Source organism: Aplysia californica, unplaced genomic scaffold, assembly GCF_000002075.1.
Source record: "Aplysia californica isolate F4 #8 unplaced genomic scaffold, AplCal3.0 scaffold00378, whole genome shotgun sequence".
NCBI classification, from domain to species: domain Eukaryota; kingdom Metazoa; phylum Mollusca; class Gastropoda; order Aplysiida; family Aplysiidae; genus Aplysia; species Aplysia californica.
Window position 1 is genome coordinate 636,541 of NW_004797648.1, and position 21,060 is coordinate 657,600.

At 46.2% G+C, this 21,060-nt stretch overlaps 1 protein-coding gene across 1 annotated transcript in view; it reads left to right on the forward strand.

Moving 5' to 3' along the window:
- The window catches only part of LOC101855036 (serine-rich adhesin for platelets), a gene marked incomplete at its 5' end in the record, with an annotated part of 54,048 nt that extends 33,674 nt beyond the window's left edge, over window positions 1–20,374 (forward strand). The window contains 6 exon segments of the mRNA XM_035971108.1: window positions 1–128; window positions 2,716–2,902; window positions 4,892–5,055; window positions 5,735–5,968; window positions 8,487–8,618; window positions 10,604–20,374. The exon segment at window positions 1–128 is cut by the window's left edge and continues 15 nt beyond it. Of these exon segments, the coding sequence (XP_035827001.1) occupies window positions 1–128; window positions 2,716–2,902; window positions 4,892–5,055; window positions 5,735–5,968; window positions 8,487–8,618; window positions 10,604–18,363 (8,605 nt within the window).
- Window positions 20,375–21,060: the final 686 nt, after the last annotated feature.

Consider the following 21,060-nt stretch of genomic DNA (forward strand, 5'->3'; position numbering starts at 1 on the left):
GGCAGGGGGCGGGGCGGCGGCCCTCCAGGGCGTGGGTATCCAGGCTGTGGTCACCGAGTGCCTCATCTGTTACTCCGACATCATCTTCAGCGACAAGATGCCCAGCTACGGCTCGCAGGACAACGGCAGTGAGTCTTGTTGCTTTTCCTGTAGTGGAACCTGTCTTAAGACGACCACCCATTGTCAAGAAGAGAAATGAAGTTCTTAAATTTATGGTCTTCCTGGACTGTGTGGTTATGTTAAAGTCGAATGTCTCTGAGACGACTGCCCGTAGTTTAGGAGATAAATGACCATCGTAAACAATGAGTGATCCTCTTGGGTAGGGTATTTATATTGAAGTTGAACCTGTCTAAGATGATGATCCATTGTTGAGGAGAATAGTATTCTTAAACTTATGGTCCTCTTGGACAGTGGCGTTATAATATTTAAGTCGGACCTGTCTGAGGTGGCCACCTGTAATAGAAGAGATAAATTGTCATCTTTAACATTGGGTAGTCCTCTTGGACGGGGTCATTTATTGGAAGGCGAATCTGTCTAAGACGACCACCTTTTGTTGAGGAGATAAATGGTCATCGGTCATCATAAACAACAGATAGTCCTCTGCACGGTCTTGTTATATTAAATAAAACGTGTCTAAGATGACAACCTGTTGTTTAAGAGAAAAGCTGTCCTCTTTGATGGGTGATCCTCACTGACAGCATTGTTATATTAAAGTAAGACCTGAAAAATAAAAACACCTCAATGACTCAAAATGAAAGTTCTGAAAGGCTATGTATGGCCAACCCTTTGATATGTCTGTGAATGCTGGACAGTCATTAACTCATTCGCTACGCCGAGCCGTGGGGGGCGGCGCGGCTAAAGTGCCGTCCATACGCTAAGCCCCCGGCGGCTCGAGAACCGACGTTCAATTTTAGCTTGATTTCTATTCCAATCCACATATCCATGTTAAAATAAAGGTCATAATATAAAGTTGACTTCCGGGTCAAACGTTTCCACCGAAAATCTGAAGTTTTGATTCAGTTTTGAAACACGATTTCGTAGTTTATGCGACATTGTTTTATCGCGAAGCCCAAATTATAGCCCAGACACCAGTCTTAGTAATTTTACACAACAAAATGTATCATTATTTTGCTCACTAAAGAAATGTAGGACTCTTCTTTATAAAATTGATACTACTGGACTCAATTTGCCTGTGCACTGTAATTGAGAAATCAATAATTTTGAGTGCTAGATCTAGGCCTAGATCTAAATTTTATAGTCGAAATATTATTTTTCTCCCCAAAATCACTACTTTTTGGTGAATTTACTCAAAAAAGTACCACCCAAGACATGTATTGGTTTATTCCAAATGCAATTCTGAGTAATTCCATATAAGATACGAGTGCTTTTTTCTGTTTGGGATCCTTTTTCCAAAATTATTTTTAAAAATTGTTTTTTCAATATCGGAGGTTATGATCCAAATGTACAAATATTATGGAATGTATGTAAATAACTGCTCATTTTTCAATATTTTCCTGTTCTATATACAATTATGGTTATTTTGATGTATAATTTGACTAGGTGCAAACATATTTTTTGAGTTTCATATGAGATTATTAATTTTTTGTTTTCAAATTTTATCTGCAGCCAATCACAATTGTGTTGCATAATCGCCTCTTACAGGAACCAAAGTTGAAATATACTCAAATAAACAATACAGATGTATTCTACAAACCATACTGAAAATGTTGGTATATAATATGTTGATATTTATTTGAATTTATGGCCCCCAAGACCTGTGAACTGCGCACTAGTCATCATCTCATTTCGCCCTCCCAAAAAAATTCGTCCACAAGCTGAAAATAATACGTAGCGAATGAGTTAAAGACAGTGAAAATAAAATAGAAACGTGGTTTCTTAGAACACTGCTAAGAATATCATGGAAGGAAAAGAAATCAAATGAAGTAGTGCTTGATGAAGCCCACGAGGGACGCTCAATGTTAAAAACAATGAGGAGGCGACAAATGAAGTTTTTGGGACACCTAAATAGACATAAGGGTCTCGAACATCTAGCTTGCCTTGGCAAAATTGAAGGCAAACGAAGCAGGGGTAGGCCTGAAGGTAGTAATTAAAAGTTGGATTTCCTCTGATTTGGGGGCGGGTGTCTAATAGAGAGCTCAATGTCACTCATGTTTATCACTGCTGGTATTCTCTAACATCCGGACAGATCTTTTCCTTTTTTTGTAGTGTAGTGTTTGAGCTCATGCAGTCCACAACTTGTATTATATGCCTCTGAGGAAGCCCAAAATGTTTTTAAGTGTTCCTCGGTCTGCTGGGGCAATAATAGTTGTAAAGCACATAGAGCATATTGCAGCAGAGTGTGGGTATGTGCTATATATAAATGAAAATAGTATTAGTATTATTATTATTATTATTATTTATTTGGTTTTTTTCACTATTATTATTATCATCATCATTATTATTATTATTATTATTATTATTATTTTCACCAGTATTATTATTATTATTATTTTCATCATTGTAATTATTATTATTATTATTATTGTTATCATCGTCATTATCATTATTATTATTAGTAATAGTAGTAGTAGTATCATTATTGTTATAATCACTGTATTATTATTGTTGTTATTGTTATTATTTATATCATTATTGTTATTTTTATTATGAAAATCATTATTATGATCACTTGTGTTATTTTGTTGTAATCCACAGACCAGAAAAAGCCGCGGCCCAAGTCTCTGGCCATCTCCACACCCACCCGTCTGCTGTCGCTGGAGGAGGCCCGGGAGCGGGCTTTCATGACGCACCTGGCACCCAGCCAGAAGTTTATCGACGTCGGGGGCGGACCCAAGAACCTTCCATCCAAGTACCACACGGTCATAGATCTACCGGGATACAAGTACGTTCAGATTCATGCCCATGAATACCTCACAAATTCTTATATTATGTATCGAGATACATATACCATACTGTCGATTTACTGGGATACCTATGAGTTCAGGTGCATACACATGTACGTCACGCGGTTATTAGTTTATCAGGAATCAATTAAGTTTTGATACATACTCACATAAACAATACTGTCATAAATGTACTGGGTTACAAGAAAGATCAGATGCACACTCACATATACGCTGTCATTGATTTACCGTACAGCTTATTTAAGATACATACACACGTATACCACATAATTCCACATGGTCTTTGAGTTACAGGGATACAAGTGAGTTCAGATACATACACACACTAATACCTTATTTAGCACACACATACGTACATTATGATGTACAATACTGTCAGTTTCGTGGCTGTCTTCGACTTTTTAGATTTGGGAAATTACAGGACTCAGTATAGGAAGGATTAGTAAATGTGGGGTACTTTAACTCTTCTGTGACTTGATCGTTTGCACTGTCAGTTACACCTCAGTGATTGAACAAATGGAAATAATACAAGTAAGAACATCAACCATACCCCCCCCCCCCCCCCCCCTCCAAAAAATAGTCATAAATAAAGAAAGATAAATTAATAAATACGTTGATTAATAAATAGATAATAACAATAAAGACATTTTTAAAAAAATTAAATTACGAGCACGTAAATGATGATGTTGCCATCCGTTTCTGTCCCACATCTCTGACAAGACCAAAGTCTCGTTTGCACGTACCCCTACTGTCTGCTGCATCCTGTCCTAAATACGCCAGATTGGGTCACTTCTTGCTCCCTTCCAAGTTTCTCCTGGCGCCCGGCAGCACGTTCGAGTATAAATAACGCCTTATCTTCCGGCCTGTTTTTTTTTTGCCGTGTTTTTGTTCCAGATTAACAAGTTGGGCTGTTTGGGTTTTTTGCTTTAAATTCTCTTGTTCCGTTAAGTTTGCATTCTCAGGTTTTTCTGTATTTTATCACTTTTGACTATTTTTTTTTTTTTGTGTTGCAAAGTTGGCTTTTTGACTTAACTGATATGATTAACGCCAGCCTAACTTCGTCGGTGTTTGGCGGGTGCTCTGATGTGGATTGCTCCTTCTTTTCTACCAAGCCAAACGTCTGTCGTCCTTATCATTCTTCATTCTTTTTTGTGTTTGTTACTCTCTTGTCACACCTCTAATATCTGTGGCTCTTATGTGACGCTGTTGTGTTGCAAATGCCATAAAACTTTTATTAATTACCACAAAACTTGCCTAACTAAGCTCAATGTCACATGTTTTAGAAGGGATCATTGAGAATGGCCTCTTTGGTTTTACAAAAAAAATTTGTGACAAAATTTCTTTACCTGGGTTTATAGTGTAACATTCAAATGCTTAACTCTTTGAAGACGCAAATTCTGGTCTATCGAACGTTTCAGGAAGCTTAACTTCGTTATCCCTTACAGATTTTCCCAATGCATTTTCTCTTTTCTTAGCCTTAAAAAGGTTAAAAAACGACATGTAGTCTATGAAGTGTTCAGTCTTGTGTTTCTGGGTTGTGTATGTAGATTCAAAATGAGCTACAACATTGCCTTTGGTGTGTTTCTGGTCGCTACAAAAGTGCCCGATACGTCCCTAAAGTGGGAATCGTCCCACATTGTCACTGTGTTTAGATGATGGTGTGTAAATATTATTTCTTTGTTTCTTTTAACACTACCTTGAGATGTACAAAATATCAGATTTCTTTGTTTCTTTTAACACTATTTTGGGCTGGATGTGCAAATATCAAGTTTCTTTGAAGGTGGTTGGCGGGTGCTTTGGTGTGGTTAGCTTCTTCTTTCCTGTCAAACATCTATTGTCCTGGTCCCTCCTCCTTTTTTCGTATGTTTGTCTCTCTAATCTTCAGCATTTATATGACCCAACTATGTTGCAAATGCCGCAAAATTCTAATACTCAACAAAAAATTTGATTGTTTCTTTGTTGCACAGGAAAAAGGTCCCGAGCTCCTCAAAAGAAAACAAGCCAGCCTCGGGGAAAAAGTCGTCGCAGACGACCAACGGGACAGGCAACGTGGGAGGAGGGGGCTGGAAGTCCATCTTCTCCAAACCGCGGTCCGGCAGCGTAAAGAAATCTCGGAAAGGAAGTGGTCAAGGTAGGATGGAAAGCAATGATTGGCCGCTTCTGGCATTTTGTAGATTGTGAGGAGGAGACCTTTTTTGTTTTGAGCGGTGGAATCGGGCATTCGTCAATTTTTAGGGTAATGTAGTTGTTGATATCATCAGTCTGTTCATTTGTCTCACTTTTTGGGGAAAAAAATACCCATTTATCTTGAACAGTTGTCGGAAAATCTGTGATTGAAGGAGGTTGGGGTCCTCTTGTGTCAGAGGTAAAATAAGCGAGGAAACGGCTGTCAAAGTTTGGTGACTTCCAAAGCTAGAGTGCCATTGGAAACAACAATTTTACTTTTTATGTGCCTTTGATCAACATTTTTAAAAGTAAAATCAACACCTAAATGTGTTTTTATATGGACATAAAATTAAATGTGTTGGGCCATATAAGATGTTCTTGTCAGTTTGTTAGTGTTTGAGCGCTTAATCAGCTTGCACTGTATGCTTTCGGGGAAGCTGAGAATGTTTCTGAGTGTTCTATGGTCTGCTGGGGTAATAATATAGTGTAAAGCACATAGAGCTTGCTTTCGAGTAGGGATATGTGCTATACAAATGCTAATGATTATAAATATTTTTATAATTACTTTTATTACTATTATTATCATTATTATTACTATTATGATTTTAATCATTACTAACTGAGACATCTGTTTGTGTGTACAGAGCCCGTGGCCTTGGGCCCGGCGCAGGCTAAGGCTCTGACGGAGGAAGACGTGCACAATTGGAAGCGACATCTACGCAGCGCAAAGAGCGCCGAGTCGCTGTTCTCTCTCAGCAACAGCCCCTCGGCACGCAGCAGCATCAGCAGTCGCACCTCGCGCAGCAACGTGGACAACAGCACTGTCGGAGGGAAGCTTTCAGGCAAGCAGGACTCTACCGGGGCTGCGGAAAGCAAAGGTATTTGATGATGACATTTACGTTATTGATACGATACGGTGGAATTTGTCCAAGATAGCCACTTGATTTAGAGATGAAAAGCGGTTGTTTTAGACAGGTGGATGACTTTGGCAGTGTTTTTATGATGAATAAATAAACAACACATAGAGGGAAAGTGGGTGGTTAGTGGGTGTTCAGGAGTGGTAAGTACAACAACTCTTTCTGATCATCTGTTCTCTTTGCTACTTATATTTTTTAATTATTTTTTTTTTGTGTGTGTGAATAACAAGGGAACGGAGAAACTACAACTCGTAGGCTCAATTTCCTCACACTTTCTCCATAGCCTACTGTTCTGACAAGTGATGGGGCACTTTAAATTATATGAGATATTCTATTCTATTGTACCCTCTAATTATCTTATTTCATACGACATTTTTGGTTTTAACTTTTTCTCTTTGTATACATAACATGGTGATGGATGCGTGAGTTAGGACAAGGAAACAGGAAATATATTTGAGACGTCCACTGGAAAAACAGGCACAGTCACAAACTGGAAATTGTGAGGGTGTCTGTTTTAAAAGCTTGTGGACTCATAGCTTCATATTACTCCTTTGACTGATGATTTATTGTCATGTTTATTAAACGGGGAAATCGAACAACAATAATAAACCAACTGTTGAACAGAAATACAGTTATGAGTCAACAAGTGTATTTTGAACTCCCTCACGATTTTCAGTTTGTGACTATTCTCGTTTTTCTCAATTCTCGTTTTTCTCATGGACTCCTCATTTGGTCACTGTCACAAGAAAAATGAGTTACTCCAAATTTGACAATAATTCACTGGGTAGTGCCAGGTCATTAGGTCATCCATTGTTACTCGTGTTTCATGTGTGGTGATACTATACATATTTGCACTCAGATATGTTAATCACTGTCATGATTTCATGTAAAATAATTAATACTTGTTTTATCACCGTCAGTACTATATTACTACATCCCTATTTTTCTACATTGGAGTCTCTTTTAACCGAAATCTGCTGGACCGCTGGATTTTCTTCGGTCTAGATGGGTTTTTGTGTAGACAGGTTGCTCTTATAGAAAAAAAAAGTAGGGGATTTTATTTTATTTTGGTTTACTGCTGTTTTCCAGATTGACCATCCTTGGTTTGAAGCATGCTCCTTTGTCATTGGGGTTTTTTTGTTTTTTGTTCACTCGTTTTTTGTTTTTAAAAAATATTTTATGTTTTAGCATTTAACCTCGTGTTGATTTTACTGTTTTATTGTTTTTCAAGCCTTTGTTGGCTCTGTTGAAAAACACGAGCCAGATATGTCCGTGCCCCACTTACATGTAGCACCGTAAGTTGGTTTTTTTTTTTCTTTTTTTTCGGAGTGTGAAAAGTGAAACATTTAGGAGAAAAGGTTTAGGCTGTAGAGGATTTCAACTTCTCGTCTGGATGATTAATACGCTACCTTAAATAATTGTCCTCTTTATCGTGTGACCTATCAGGGAGGGACGGGGGGGGTGTTAATGTAGGCAGTTTTACACCCCCATTGACACAACTTAGACCATTTAGAAGACAGGCTTCTAACCCGGGCTGAAAGGGACACAACACCGCAGCAGAAAGGACAAGACGCATGATAAAAATTGTCTCCCCCCGTGAATCAAACTCTTGTCTCGTGTGTGGGACAGAGATGGGAGAAGGATGATCAGAATTACAGAAGACATACTTTACTGATCTAATATCTCTCTGCTAAAATACTGCATTTTGGTGATATTGAAAGATGCATCTTTGATAGAGTTTTGGGAAGGTGTGAGAATTCTCAAGATTTATCTGCAAGTGGATTGCTTGCGACAGTGATGATATGTCTTTAATTCTGTTAAAAACTTCGATTGAAGATAATTTTCCTACTTATTTTGCTTGGAAGAAATTAACCTAACACAGTCTCTTCATAGCTGACTGTACAGTGCTTTTCAGTCGGAAGAAAAAAAAAAGATTACCAGCTGTTAAATGTTAGTGAAGTCCAAGGTATAATGTTACTTTTTGTCATCGAGCCTTTTGTTTGAAGACTGGCGTGCAAAAAGTGCTTTCCCATTTGATGGGGCTGGAAGATCTGGTATATTGTAGCCTTTCATTTTTTTGCCGTACTCATAAGTAGAGGTTTTTGGGTTGTTTTTTTCTTTTTTCTGTGAAGCTTTCTTATGATAATAGGTAAAAAATGGAAATAACAGAAAAGAATAAACCAAATCCTTCCAGCTCTTCCTCCACCCCACCCTCACTCCTCTCCTCATCCCATTTCCTAGGTCCCCCCCCACCCCACCCCACAAGAACTCTTTGCACTGAGGTCCTCAATGTATCATAATATATATATGCACTAAAACAGGTGACGGCTGGATGGATGGTATCTAACATATGTAGCATCACTAACAAACAAATCTATTTCTCCACACTCCCCACTCCTCTCTGTCTCCTTCCTGCTGCCTGCCTGCATTCGTGCATCTGTGCGTGTGTCGTCATGGTCCGTGTGTTGACACACTCCAGCTCTGCGCAGCCTGGCTCACCTGTCCCACAAACGCTCCCTGTCCTCGGACGCCTCCTCCGTACTGCATAACCGTTACCGTGGCGACGGGACTCAGGTGGAGGTCCACCATCACGTGCCCATAGACGTGGATGGTAAGAGATAGGGTTTTTTGTCTCTGTCTCTGTGTGTAAGTGTGTGTGTGTGTGTGTGTGCGCGCGCTCACATGAACACTAAGTTGTGAACGGTTCGCAGGTGCTCTAGTGTGGTTGGCTCTTTTTTTGTTCTATCAAACATCTATCGTCCTTATCTCTCCTCCTTCTTTCCTGTCGAACATCTATCGTCCTTATCTGTCCTTCTTTCCTATCACATATCTATCGTCCTTATCTCTCCTCCTTTCATATTAAATATTTACCGTCCTTATCGCCCCTCGTTCTTTTTTTTGTTTTGTAATCTTTTGTAACACCTCTTATCGCCAGCCCTTAAATGACCTTATTGTGTCTATAGGGGCTTAAAGCAACAACTTCTACAAATACTGTGTTTTCAACAGTAATTCAAATCCATTGATGTCCCATTTGATAGTTTTTGCTGTGTTTTAACTTTTGTCAGCTCATAAATAGTCCTAGTGGTTAGGCTATCCGACTTGAAATCATGAGGTTGGGGGTTCGAGCCTCAGCTCAGTCCAACATTGTGTCCTTGGGAAAGGCACTTTACTGTCACACAATTTTCCATTTGGCTCTGTCCTTATTTTGGAGATGGACATTAAACTCGGATGCCCCTCCTCTTAAATGACCTAATAGTGTTGATAGAGGCCTTAAACCTATATCATTTTCTTTCCTTAAATGGCCTTTTTTTTCTCTACTTTTTTGTCTTTGTTTTTCTTCTTGTCCAGTGATGAGTTCAATTCAGATGAAGGCAGATTTTTATCCTTTTTTGTGAAAGAATAACTCGCTGACCCACTGCCTATATTGGTGGGTTGTTGGCGGGTGCTCTGGTGTGGTTTGCTTCTTCTTTCCTATCTAACCTCTATCGTCCTTATCTCCCCTTTTTCTTTTTTATGTTTGTTACTCTCTTGTAACACCTCTAATCTTCTGGCGCTCATATGACCTAATGCAGCTGCGAACGCCGTAAAATCTCTACTAAAAAAGCCTATATTTTTCTTTATCCATTTACTTTTTTTCTATTTATTTAAATGTTCTTTTCTAATTTCACAATACTCTATGTACTAACGATCTGTAAAATTTATTACCAAGGGTGGTTGGTGAGCATCTAGTGTGGTTTGCTCCTTCTTTCCTATTTAACATCTATCATCCTTGTCTCTCTACTCCTTTTCTCTGTATGTCACATACTCTCTAGTTACACTTCTAATCTTTGGCATTTATGTATAAGCTATTTTTGTTGCAAGTGCTGTAAAACTCGTACTCGAAGTAAACGAACTAAAAAAACTTTTACCCTGTATTCCCCACAATGTGAGGCACACGATACTTTTCCTTAACTTGTTTGGATAGCCGCCATAGAATCGAGTGCTTGTCGTAAGACTCTGCTGTACGCCATTTTGAAAAGTGATGTAGGATGGAGTCTTACCCTGAGCAGTGAAATGTAGAGGGGCAGGATACATACAACATTGTGCTCTGTCTTGTTTGTTGTGTTTTAACGCTCTCTCAAACTGTCCAGTGGGTGGTTGGCGGGTGCTCTGGTGTGGTTTGCTTCTTTTTTCCTATCAAACGTCTATCATCTTTATCTTTTCCTCCTTTTTTGTGTTTGTTACTCTCTTGTAACACCTCTAATCTTCTGGCGCTCATATGGCGTTATGCAGTTGTGAGCGCTGTAAAACATCCACTAAAACTGTCCAAAGTGGGTAGTTGGTAGGTGCTCTTGAGAAATTCACTTCTTTCCTATCAAATATCTTTCTTACCTCCCCTTCTCCTTTTTTGTGTTTGTTACTCTCTTGTAACATGTTCAGCACTATGACTTAATTGTGTTGCAAGTGCCATAAAACGCTTTCTAAAACAAATTGCTCTTTTTTATGTGTTTGTTACTCTTTTGCAGCACCTGTAATTTGTCTCTTGTAAGACCTTATTGTGTTGTTGCAAGCGTTGTAAAACTTTTACTAAAACCAACACACGGTCCCTCTCAACAGATGACGAAGACTTGTCCGGCAAGCAGAGTTTCATCCGAGGTGACTCTTCCCGTAAAGCCATGCACCACCGACGCGCTCCGTCCGCCCCCAATACGCCCGGTCAGGATCGGCGGCACGGCGGCATGGAGCGCAGCTCGAGCCTCAATCGCGGCGAGACCTCGGGCAGCGACGACATGGACCTGGGTCTCGACGATTTCGTGTACCCCAAGTCGGAGTCGAGGGGAGATGTGAACATCGACGCGGCCATCAAGTCTCGACTCCTGCAGGTGGCGGAGAAGAACCGGTCGGCCAAGTCGAATGAAGAGCTGACCTTGACCTCGTCGCCGTTGAAACGCAGCGCTAAGACGCCGCCCAAGGGAAGGAAGAAGCCGAAAGGTTCGGGACATTCGCATGTTGGGTCCAGCGAGGACGAGCTGTCGTCCCCGACGAACACCTCACAGCTCTGTCCCCAGAAGGTGATCCGCTCGTCCAGCGATATCTCGGGCAGTGTCGGAGCGGACATAAGCCCATACGACAACGACGACCGGGAGAGCCGCATGCGCCGGTTCTACTCCCGTTTCCACGACTACGCCGAGATCCTGTCGGACGACGAGGCGATCGCGGCCACGCCCAGCAGCCAGGGCACCATGTCCGTGTCCAGCTCGGGCTGTAACATGCAAGACGTCCTTGACCAGATCGACAGCCGGCTGGCCATGACGGCCAAACTGTTCCCCCGGCAAGGCATCGGCGACACCTCGGGGTACCGGGTCGGCGACCCGCCTATCACGCGAGAGACTGTGTTCAGCCGTAGTGTGGAGACCACCGTGACCTCCGCGACCTCTGCTGCCTCCAAAGAGACAGAGTTTTCCGTCATGGCCCCTTCGGCGGCGGCTGCGACTTCCTCCGGTTTATTGGCGGGTTCTAGCCGAGAGACTGAGTTCCCCGCCACGTGCAATACCTCCCCCAGGGAGTTGTCTAGTCATCAAACCAACACCCACGAGCATCTTGGCCTTGACCCTGACGCTGACACACACAGGTCACTGGAAGGTCAGAGCTCGTCAAAGTTGTCTCCCAACCAGGGGGGCACAGAAGTTTCCAGAAGAAGAGTGGAGATTTCCAGAGCGGATAGTTCCGGCAGACAGGGGTCTTCGAACTCGAGCCCTCAGCACGCTGCTAGCGTGACGGACGGACAGACCAGCAGCACGTCAGCTCCTTGCTCCACCAGGGTTGTGAGGAGGCAGGCAGAGTTTATCCCTAGTTCGGGGGCCGCTGGTTCGAACCTCGAGGACCTCAACACTTTGTTGGACAATCTGGAGAACAATGGATCTCCACACAGAAGGACTATGGACCCCTCGTACCCCACGTCCTCAAACTCCGTACGGTCACCTGAACACCGAAGACAGAACGCGTCAACTTCCTCTTCTTCTTCATCAAAGCCACAGGACGATGATGTGTCTTCTTCCCAACCTTTTGGTTCAAGGACATCCCCTGTTTTCCTCCCTCCCGGCACTCACGACGGGATGATGGTTGCGACGGCTACTTCCCCAGGTTTGGCGGGCATGAGCAAGTGTCTGAGCGTGCCCAGCGACATCGCCCGCTCACTTGAGAATGTGACGGCCAGCCAGACAGACATGATGTCCTCTGTGACCATCAGCGAGCTGTCCATGTCTGTCAACTCTTTCAACAACGGGATGGGTGTGGACGACCACCGTGGTGGGCCCCACTCGCGGGCTGCGGGCTACGGCGCGATGTATGACAACAGCGATCTACGACGTCGCCGTAGTACCAGCCTAGACAGCCTCGGCGACGGGGACCGGCTGATGACGCGGACGTTGAGAGAAATTAACCGACAGATGGACGCGGCTTTCAAGACCGATGCGCCTGGCGACGGTAGCCAGGATCTTGCCGCTGCTTACAACGCCCGGGATGCCGTTCGACATCAGCGCCTTATTTCCTCCGACCTTGACCTTAGCTCGAGTCCAGAGACAAAGATGGCTGGAAAGGGATTCCACGATCCTTCTTCATCCGGCTTCTGGGGTGGTCCGGGCGCTGGATCCGAACTCCATGGCCCCCGTGAGCCAAGGCAGGAGGGAGAGGCTTGGGCCAGTTCAGACAGCATCGTTCAGCTGGAAGCGTCGGATCAGAGCATCACCCCCACGCAGAGCTCTGCCGACAGATTCTCTCTAGTCTCCCACCTCCCCCCTCACCACTCCCTCCAACCACCACCTGCAGCTGTGGACCCGTCTTCCTTCTTGTCTGTCCGCTCTGGGGTTCCAAAGTCGATGTCATCTGATGATTCGTCTCTTCGCAGTTCTTCTCTCGTTCCAGGGAGCTCAGACGGCGGGTTAGTTCGGGTTCTGAGCGATACCCTCTCATGTCCCAGCGACATCTCGCCCACTCTGACAAACGTAACACCAGAGTTCAGCCCGGACGCCATCTACCGACAACAACATCAGCAGCAGCAACAGCAAGCATCTTTATCATCATCATCGTCCTCGTCTTTGTCACAACCTTCGCATGTACATCAGGGAAAGCAGTTTACCTTCTCCACTTCCTCTTCCTTGTCCAATGAGAGTGATCCTTTTTCGCCACGCCCCTCTGATGTCACCAGACGTCGCTCCGACTTGCATGACCCCCGAGGAGCTGCGGCAGATGAAGAGACGTACAGACATGAGGACGGACACATCGTCGCTGCCCCGGGGACACGTTCAGGCCAGCAGCCGTGCGGGCACAAAGACATCAAGTCTCCCATCTCAAAGACCTACGTCAGTGACACGGTTTTCGGCCACCGTCCGTCTTCCCAGGGTCAGCAGTCTTCCTCCGTAGGCCGTAGTGACGTTGCGTATGTCTACAAAAAACGCTCCTCCTCGTCTTCTTCCACTTCATCCGTCTCTTCCAAAAGTTCGGAAGAGTTTGATGAGGTCGCTTCTCCTGAAGAGGAAGAGGGAGATGAAAGACAAGTTAGACCGCCGGTCAGTTCCAACGTGGTGGTGCCAGTCAGTATGGCTGACTCGGGACCAGGAGGCGAGGGAAATGTCAAGGACAATAGGCGAGGCTTGTCTTTGCCCTTAGGAGGAAGCTCGCAGAACGAGAGGCTAGTTGGTAATGAGATGCAGAGACAAGTAGGGAGAGGTAGAGGACACCCGCCAGCCCCTCTGGGAAATCTCCACGTGGATTTGTCGGGTATAGAGGCATCCTCCTCCTATTCCCCGCCTTCCTCTCACTCGCCAGTGGTCAGACGTCAACATTCTCCGCGCGTGTCACCTCGCGGGATGGCTGGGGCCCGGGCAGAGCCAGGGCTTGCTGACAGTGGAGCTCACGAAGGCTCCGGACGACAACAACAACAACAACAGCAACACCACTTTCAGCAACAACACGAACTTCTCCACCTCCCATCCAGCCCGCTGTTCAGCGGGGGACCTGCGGGTCAGATGCTGGCCGATGCGGAGACCTCGGAGCGTATGTCCAGCCTGTGTGCCGTGGGCCTGATGAGCCAGAGAGCCAGACTGAGCCGCGAGTCCTCCTGCAGCAGCCTACAGTCCCCCGACTCCCTCACGGCCAGCTGTCTTATGGGGGCCGCCGCCGCCGCCAACACCCGGAGCCCTCTGGCCACCCCTGTCAAAGAAGCCTTGCCGGACATCATCCAATCCACTACGCAGCCAGACGAGGGAGGAGGGGGGGTAGCGGGTTCGGATCCGGGCGATCAGACGGGCAGGAGCAACGTCCCCTTACAGCTGGCCCTCTACCACCCTGACGAGTTCTCAATGGACATTTCGGCGGCCGTCTCCGGCCCTCCCCCTGCCCCAATCAGACAACCAAGTCTCCACCCGTCGCCCTCACTTCCTCAGGTACACACTTCTTCCGACACAGTCATGGAGAGGAAGCCTACGCTAAGAAAATCCTCCACAGAGAACGCTATCTCTGCGCAGTTAGACAAAACCCCTCCCTCCCCCTCCTCATCCACAAGTCATCAAGAGATGAGAGAATCTGGTACAAAATCTAGGTCACAACCTTCAGAGCCTTCTTCTCGCAGCCTCAGCAACACCACTCCTGCCACCTCCTCCTCCTCTTCTTCCTCCTCCTCCCTCAGGAAGGCACAGGATCCGAACCTGAGGGCCCTGCAGGACACAAGTAGCCCCGACAGTTTTCGCCACCGCGCGTCCAGTGACAGTCTGACGAAGAACCGAACCAGCAACACAGCGGCTTTTCAGGACAGGAGAGGCAACCTCAGACCAGATGTAGGCACTCCGGCCTTTCCAGACCTACGCGGTGCCCAGGCTGGGCCTATAGCGGGACAAGAAGCGTCCAGGAGACGACCGCAAAAGCAGCAACAACACCAGCAACAGCAATGTCATCAGGAGCAGCATCAGCAGCAGCTTCAGCAAAACCAGGTAGAGCGTGACGAGCAGGTGGCGATGGAGGTGGATAACTTGTGCAATAAACTGGTGGATGATTTGAACTCGCCTCAATCAGTAGACCCGCCCAGTGATTTCCCCTCGGAAGTTCTGACCGCCAGGGCCTCGCAGGATGTGAGGACGGACGTTGACGAGCAGGGCACAGTTTCCATGGAAGTGGAGACCTCTTTAGAGGTCAAAGGTTCTGAGCACTCTTCCCCTGTTGTTCAGGAGAGAAGGATCCTACGTTCGTCCAGTGATAACGGACAAAACGTGGAAGAAACGAGGATGGTCAGTGTGAAAGGAGGTGCGACGGGAGGGAGGGGAGGAGGGGATATGGAGGAGGAAGAGGTTCAGAATGTTTTGAATCAGGGACGAGAGATTCTCATGTCTCCTGACGTGTCCGAAGGTCAAGGATTGTCGTCATCATCGACCGGGAGAATGGGCAGTAACGAAGCGCCCACCGCCAGCAGAGGCCATCAGCAAGGGGCAGCCGCAGCAGCTCAACTTAGCACGGGGGGTCAGACGGGGAATCCGACACTGGACGAAGCTTCCTCCTCCTCCTCCTCTGCCTCTTCTTCTTCGTCTTCCTCCTCTAACGCTACAACTTTACCGCGGCCGGATTCAGGTATACCCGTGAGGAAGACCTCCTTTTCCAAGATCCCTCGTCCGAAAACAGGATCAGACGGAAGCTCCACTCGGACTAGCAACAGTGCCACCTCCAGTCCTAACGTCAGTGCTTCCCGCAGGCCCGAGTCCGCCTCTTACCCCTCCTCCTCCATGTCAAGCTCTATGTACGCAGACATTTCACTCGGGTCTTCCTCCTCGCCTTCCTCTTTAAAGGCCAGAAGGGGTTCGGAAGCGACCTCCGGGCCCATGTCAAAGCGTCAAGGTCACACAAGAAGGGCGTCGGACACTAAGGTCACCGACCTGCGTACAGTCTCTCCTACCTCCCGCTCACATGGCAGCCCCCAGGGCAAGAGTGACTCCACTTCTACGAGGGGGGTGACCAGTCCGAGAGGTCGTAGTTCAGCTGGATCAGACTCGCGACCTTCTGGCAGTTCCGCCTCTCCACAGTTGTCTTCGTCGTCTCGTTCCTCCAGAATACCGATGTCCCACAAAATACCCAGCCCGCAGCAGTCTGAGAGACGGGTTGATTCTTCCTCCTCCTCCTCTACCTCTTCCTCCTCACTCGGCACCCAAGGCTTGTCCAAACAAGGAAGCTCAAAGTCGCGTAGCCCCATCCCAAAACCACGAAAAAGCAGCAGTAGTGGTAGCAGTGGGGCGGGCGGGGGTGGAGGTGCGAAAGAGGCTGGGGTCCCACCATCGGAGGAAGTGATCGAGATTACGAGACAGTCGGTGAAACGTGAGAATTTAACCAAGTCGGGAGGAGCTGCAAGTCGTGATTTGCCAGGAAGGAAAGATGTCGATGGCGGGGGCAGGAAGACTGTTGTCATTAAAGACATGCCGGACAAGGGCGGAGCTAAGCTGGTCATTGACACACAGCCAGATCTGAAGAAGAGGATCCAGACCGTCCATGCTAAGAAAGTCTCTCAGCCACCAAGACAGCTAGCAGAGGCTTTGGATTCGGAGGATTCGGGTCAAGGTCAAGGTTGCGAGAGACCGTCGGAACCCGTGGTGGCCGCGAGTACAGCTATATGCAGAAGTCCAGCTGAGTCAAGCGTAGTGGCGACGCCATCGCATTCGGTGACTTTCTCGGAGGAAGTGACGCAACACTCCCCTCAGACATCACCGACGACGGAGGGAGGAGGTCCCCCCAGTAATGAGGAGAGGAAGAAGACTCCGCCCCCCGTGGCTAAACGGAAGTTTCACTACGACTCCAAGTCCCTCCCGCGCCGGTCCAAACAGCTGAACAACACGCAGGTGAGCCTGGTCCAGCAAAGGACAGCCGCCGAGCTCTACTCGGACATGGTGGGAAGCCGCTCGTCCCTCGACGACTCTGTGCTGCAGCTCGCCGCGGAGAGACACGATCACTTTGTTCCCCCCGGCGACAGCGAGGCGGCCAACTTCGCCTACTGCTCGGGCTCGCTGCGGGCCAAGAGGTCGCAGAAGATGCAGAGTCTGGTGAATTTGTTTGAGCGCGGGTCTGACTCCAATGTCTCGGACAGCTCGGGCAGTCCCGGGACCAGACACCGGGACCGGACCTACTCTGGGTCCGTGCTGGGTAGTAACGGGCCCATGCTGACCCCGTGTTTTGAAGGTCGAGCAGACTTGGACGTAGACGATGATCCGTTTTTGGCCTCATCGTCTTCTCCGCCTCAGGTGTTGAGACACAGCGCGGGAGAGCTCCAACTGTCCCTGTCTCGGGAAAGGATTCCGTCTTACACCTCGGCAAGGTCATCGGAAAGTAGTGCCGTAGATAAGGAGAATGTGGAGAGGCTGGCGGAAGGCGGGCACAAACGCGCCAGGCAGGGGCGAGGAAGCTCGGGAGACATGGGTGGTGCACGGCCGGTGTCTGGGGAGGTGGGGCCATCTCACCAGGGGGCGTCACCAGGGAGGAAACCCTCGGCGACCGACCGGGCCAGCCGTCAGAGTGGTCAGCCCTCGTCCACTCCAGCCCCTGGCGGTCCTACTGACTCTGGGATTCTGTCTTCCCCGGCTACGGCCACAAAGAGCTCAAGACCTCCTCGTTACCGTAGCAACTCCAAACCGCGGACACAGAGCGAGTCATCCACGTCTGAGTCGGACACCACCCATCAGATAGAGCTGACTCACTCCCAGACGGCCAGCGCGACTCCATCGTCTAGAGACTCCTTCCCCTCTGCTTACCCCGCTGTGGATTCTGTCGTGCTGAGAGACTCGGGTCAGACACCGGTCAAGCGAGAGCGACGGCTCAACCACAACCGACACAGCTGTGACCTGCCATCGGAATCACACCGCAGGGACGGACTTCTGTCCTCCTCCACGTCATCCGTCGTTCCTCTATCACCGTCTATGTCTTCGTCTTCATCATCGTCTTCGTCTGTTCTAGCTGTGACCTCAAACTCCCACACGCCCCCGGCGTCGCCCAGAAGAAAGTCGGAGAGAAGAAACAGCATCAAGGAACTGAGACAAGTGTTCGAACGGTCAGAATCAGACCCGGCCTCCTCCGATGTCCCTCTCTCCCTCAGCCCGACCAGTGTGGCCGGCTTCCCATCTACCTCCGCTCTCCCCCCGCCCCGCCCCCTGACCCGGTCCATGTCCCCTCAGCCCGACCCCCCCTCAGGACAACGGGAACAGGTTAACCTGATGCGTCTGAGCCTGGAACTTCCCCCCAGCGCGGCCATCGGCTCCATCGGCCCCACGCCTGCCACCGTCTCGGCCCCCGATGCCAGGGTTCAGTCGGTGCGGCTTGGACCGAAACCATTTTACGGCGCGCAAAAATGAGCTGTCCACCCTCTTTTGTGTATCTACTTACTATATAATCATAAAGATGTATGATAATGCTGTGCCGGTTGCGTGGACTCCAGCACAGGATGAGATTAATAAGAAAGGCTGGTGATGATGATGACCATGATGATAATAATGACATAATTGAATCATGACATCTTCTTAGCACATTTGCAATGTGTTGGGGAAAATACTCAATGTGCTTTTAAGGTGTAAAAATGGGAGCTGAATTTTTTTAAAACAAAAATGAATTCTCTTTCTCTGTGTCTCTTTGTCTCTCTCTTCCCCTCCCTCCTTCAAGTCCTTCCTTCCTCCCCCTTTCTTCCCTCCCTCCCTATACTGGTAGAACTATAGAAATCTCAAGACTAAGAGGAGTTCTGAGCTTCAGTACATATGACAACCAGAACTGCAACATCTTCCTTGCTTGGAGACATTCTAGTCTCAAGTTGTTGGAAAGTCTGAAGAGGTGTTTTAAGTTTAAGGCTAGCCACTATGTCCTGTACCAGATGAATGTCAATCCTGGTATCTAACCTTCTGATTCTGTGACAAAACCTGGACACCAAATTGTGTTTTAGCTGAATTTAGATAATTTTTTTCTGGCACGAAGATTCAAATATTAATTTTTTTTAAACTGTGGCTCGGACCTTCCAAACTTGCTGTCTAGTTCACTTATATTTTCATCTCCTCTCCTGATATTTCATTTTCATTTTCTTTTTATCTCTTATTTTGATATGAAGTCTAAATCTGTCCCAAATGGATTGCAGTAAAATAGATGAATATATATATGTCTTTGTCTTTTTTTATGATCATTTCTCTTTTTGACCACCTCTTGTCGCCCCCACCAAGGAAAGTTGACGTGTAAGCCTCCAAGTATGGTCCAGAATTCTGTTGCCTCTGTCTGTGTATGAGAGATACAGTCATTGAATGGTGATATTCCACAACCGATGTGACTTTTTAGATTCTAGCCGACAGTCCCAACGTATTAGCCTCTCGCTACTTACTCCTCTTTTCCCGTCTACATGAAGTGACTTGCCCTCATCGTAAGCTGGGCATTCTAGAACTCTGGTCGTTTTGTGGAGTTTTCACGACTTTCAACCTATTTTGCTCAGTTTTATTAGAGACAAAAGTTATTTTAGGATATCCCGCCTCTTAAATAACCTAATAGTGTTGTGAAACCCATACACTTACTATTTTTACTACCCACATCGACCTTGAGAGATATGCTTTGTTGTTTGGGTTTTTTTTGAAAACCAGATAAGAATTTAAATCAAAGCTGCAGCTCTCCTCCAAAGACTCATCTCTGACGTGTATGTTTCATCGTTATATACACACACTCACACACAAGTCCCCCACCCCCCCACCCCACCCCTCCTGCTCTTCAGCTCTCTATCACACTACTCTGATCAATGATGTATCTTTTCCAAAGTACTCCTCACAATTCACGATACATTTACTTTCATCCTCATGATTTGTACAGAGCTCACCAGTGAGGTGCTCAGACCCACTGATATGTCGAGAGTTTGAAACTGCTGAAGAAGTTGACTCCATCGGTTGAGGGTTTTTTTAATCGGGCTCAAATGAATGTGTTTTTAGCTTTTTAGGGATTTAGGCTTTGGGGTTGAATAGTGCTGCTAATAGTAGATAGAAAATAGTTATAGTTATATGGTTTTCTTGAACTGAAGAGGTTGTGCAACATTTGAAGGGGTCAAGTGAAAAACAGAAAATGTCCCTTTTTCAAAACTAAAAAAATCAGGGTACTGGCCTTGAACTCTTTCTGCGCCACTTGCCCCACATTGGGCCACCAGTCTGTTTAGTACATGGTAAAGTGGTTAAAGCAATTGGGCATGGAAAGAGTTAATTTACCACAGTACCTGTAGAGTATTACCTTACAATACCAGTCAAGTGAAAAACCTGTGAGGCAGCGTGGTGGAGTCAATTTTTAGGCACATGGAGTTATTGGTATCATCTTAAAGCTTGTTCACTTGTCTTTATTTGGTTAAAAAAAAAAGATCCATTTATTTAAATACAAATCGAGATATTTGTGAATGAAGGAAGTGGGGGTCACCTGTTTTCAGAGTAAAATTAGTGAGAAAATGGCCGCCAAAGATTAGTTATTTCCTTAGCTTAAGAGTCCGCGGTTACTAAAAATTTACATTTTTTGTGCCTTTAATCAACGTTTTTCCCAAAAAAAAACACACAGAAATTAATTCTTTAATGGACAAGAAAGATGTTGAGCCAAAAAACTAAAATTTTATAAAAATTCACAAGCTGCGGAAAAATGTTAGTTTCTTCACTTTGATTATTTTGACGAGAGCCCGATTCCACCAAGCTGCCTCCAATATACAACCTGTGTGTTTAAAAAAGTTGACTGGCTCTCATATGACCTTATGCCGCTGAGAGCACCGTAAAACTCTCACCAAAAAGAGACGTTTTTGAATCGTGTAAAGAACAAACCTTACACAAGTGAAAAGTCTGTGAAGTTGTAAGTAGCAGGATACATGTGACCTGGCCCGCGTTCTTTTCCCTTGACGCCTTCACTTGTCCCTCTGTACACATTACAATATCAGCATTGAGCTTTCTATTTATAGCCACAGTATTGCTTCTAGTTTTTAAATGAGTTTGATGTTTGTAGTAAATGCATTTTATATATCATGTATATATATAACGCCTTCATCCCAGAACAACACCTTGACC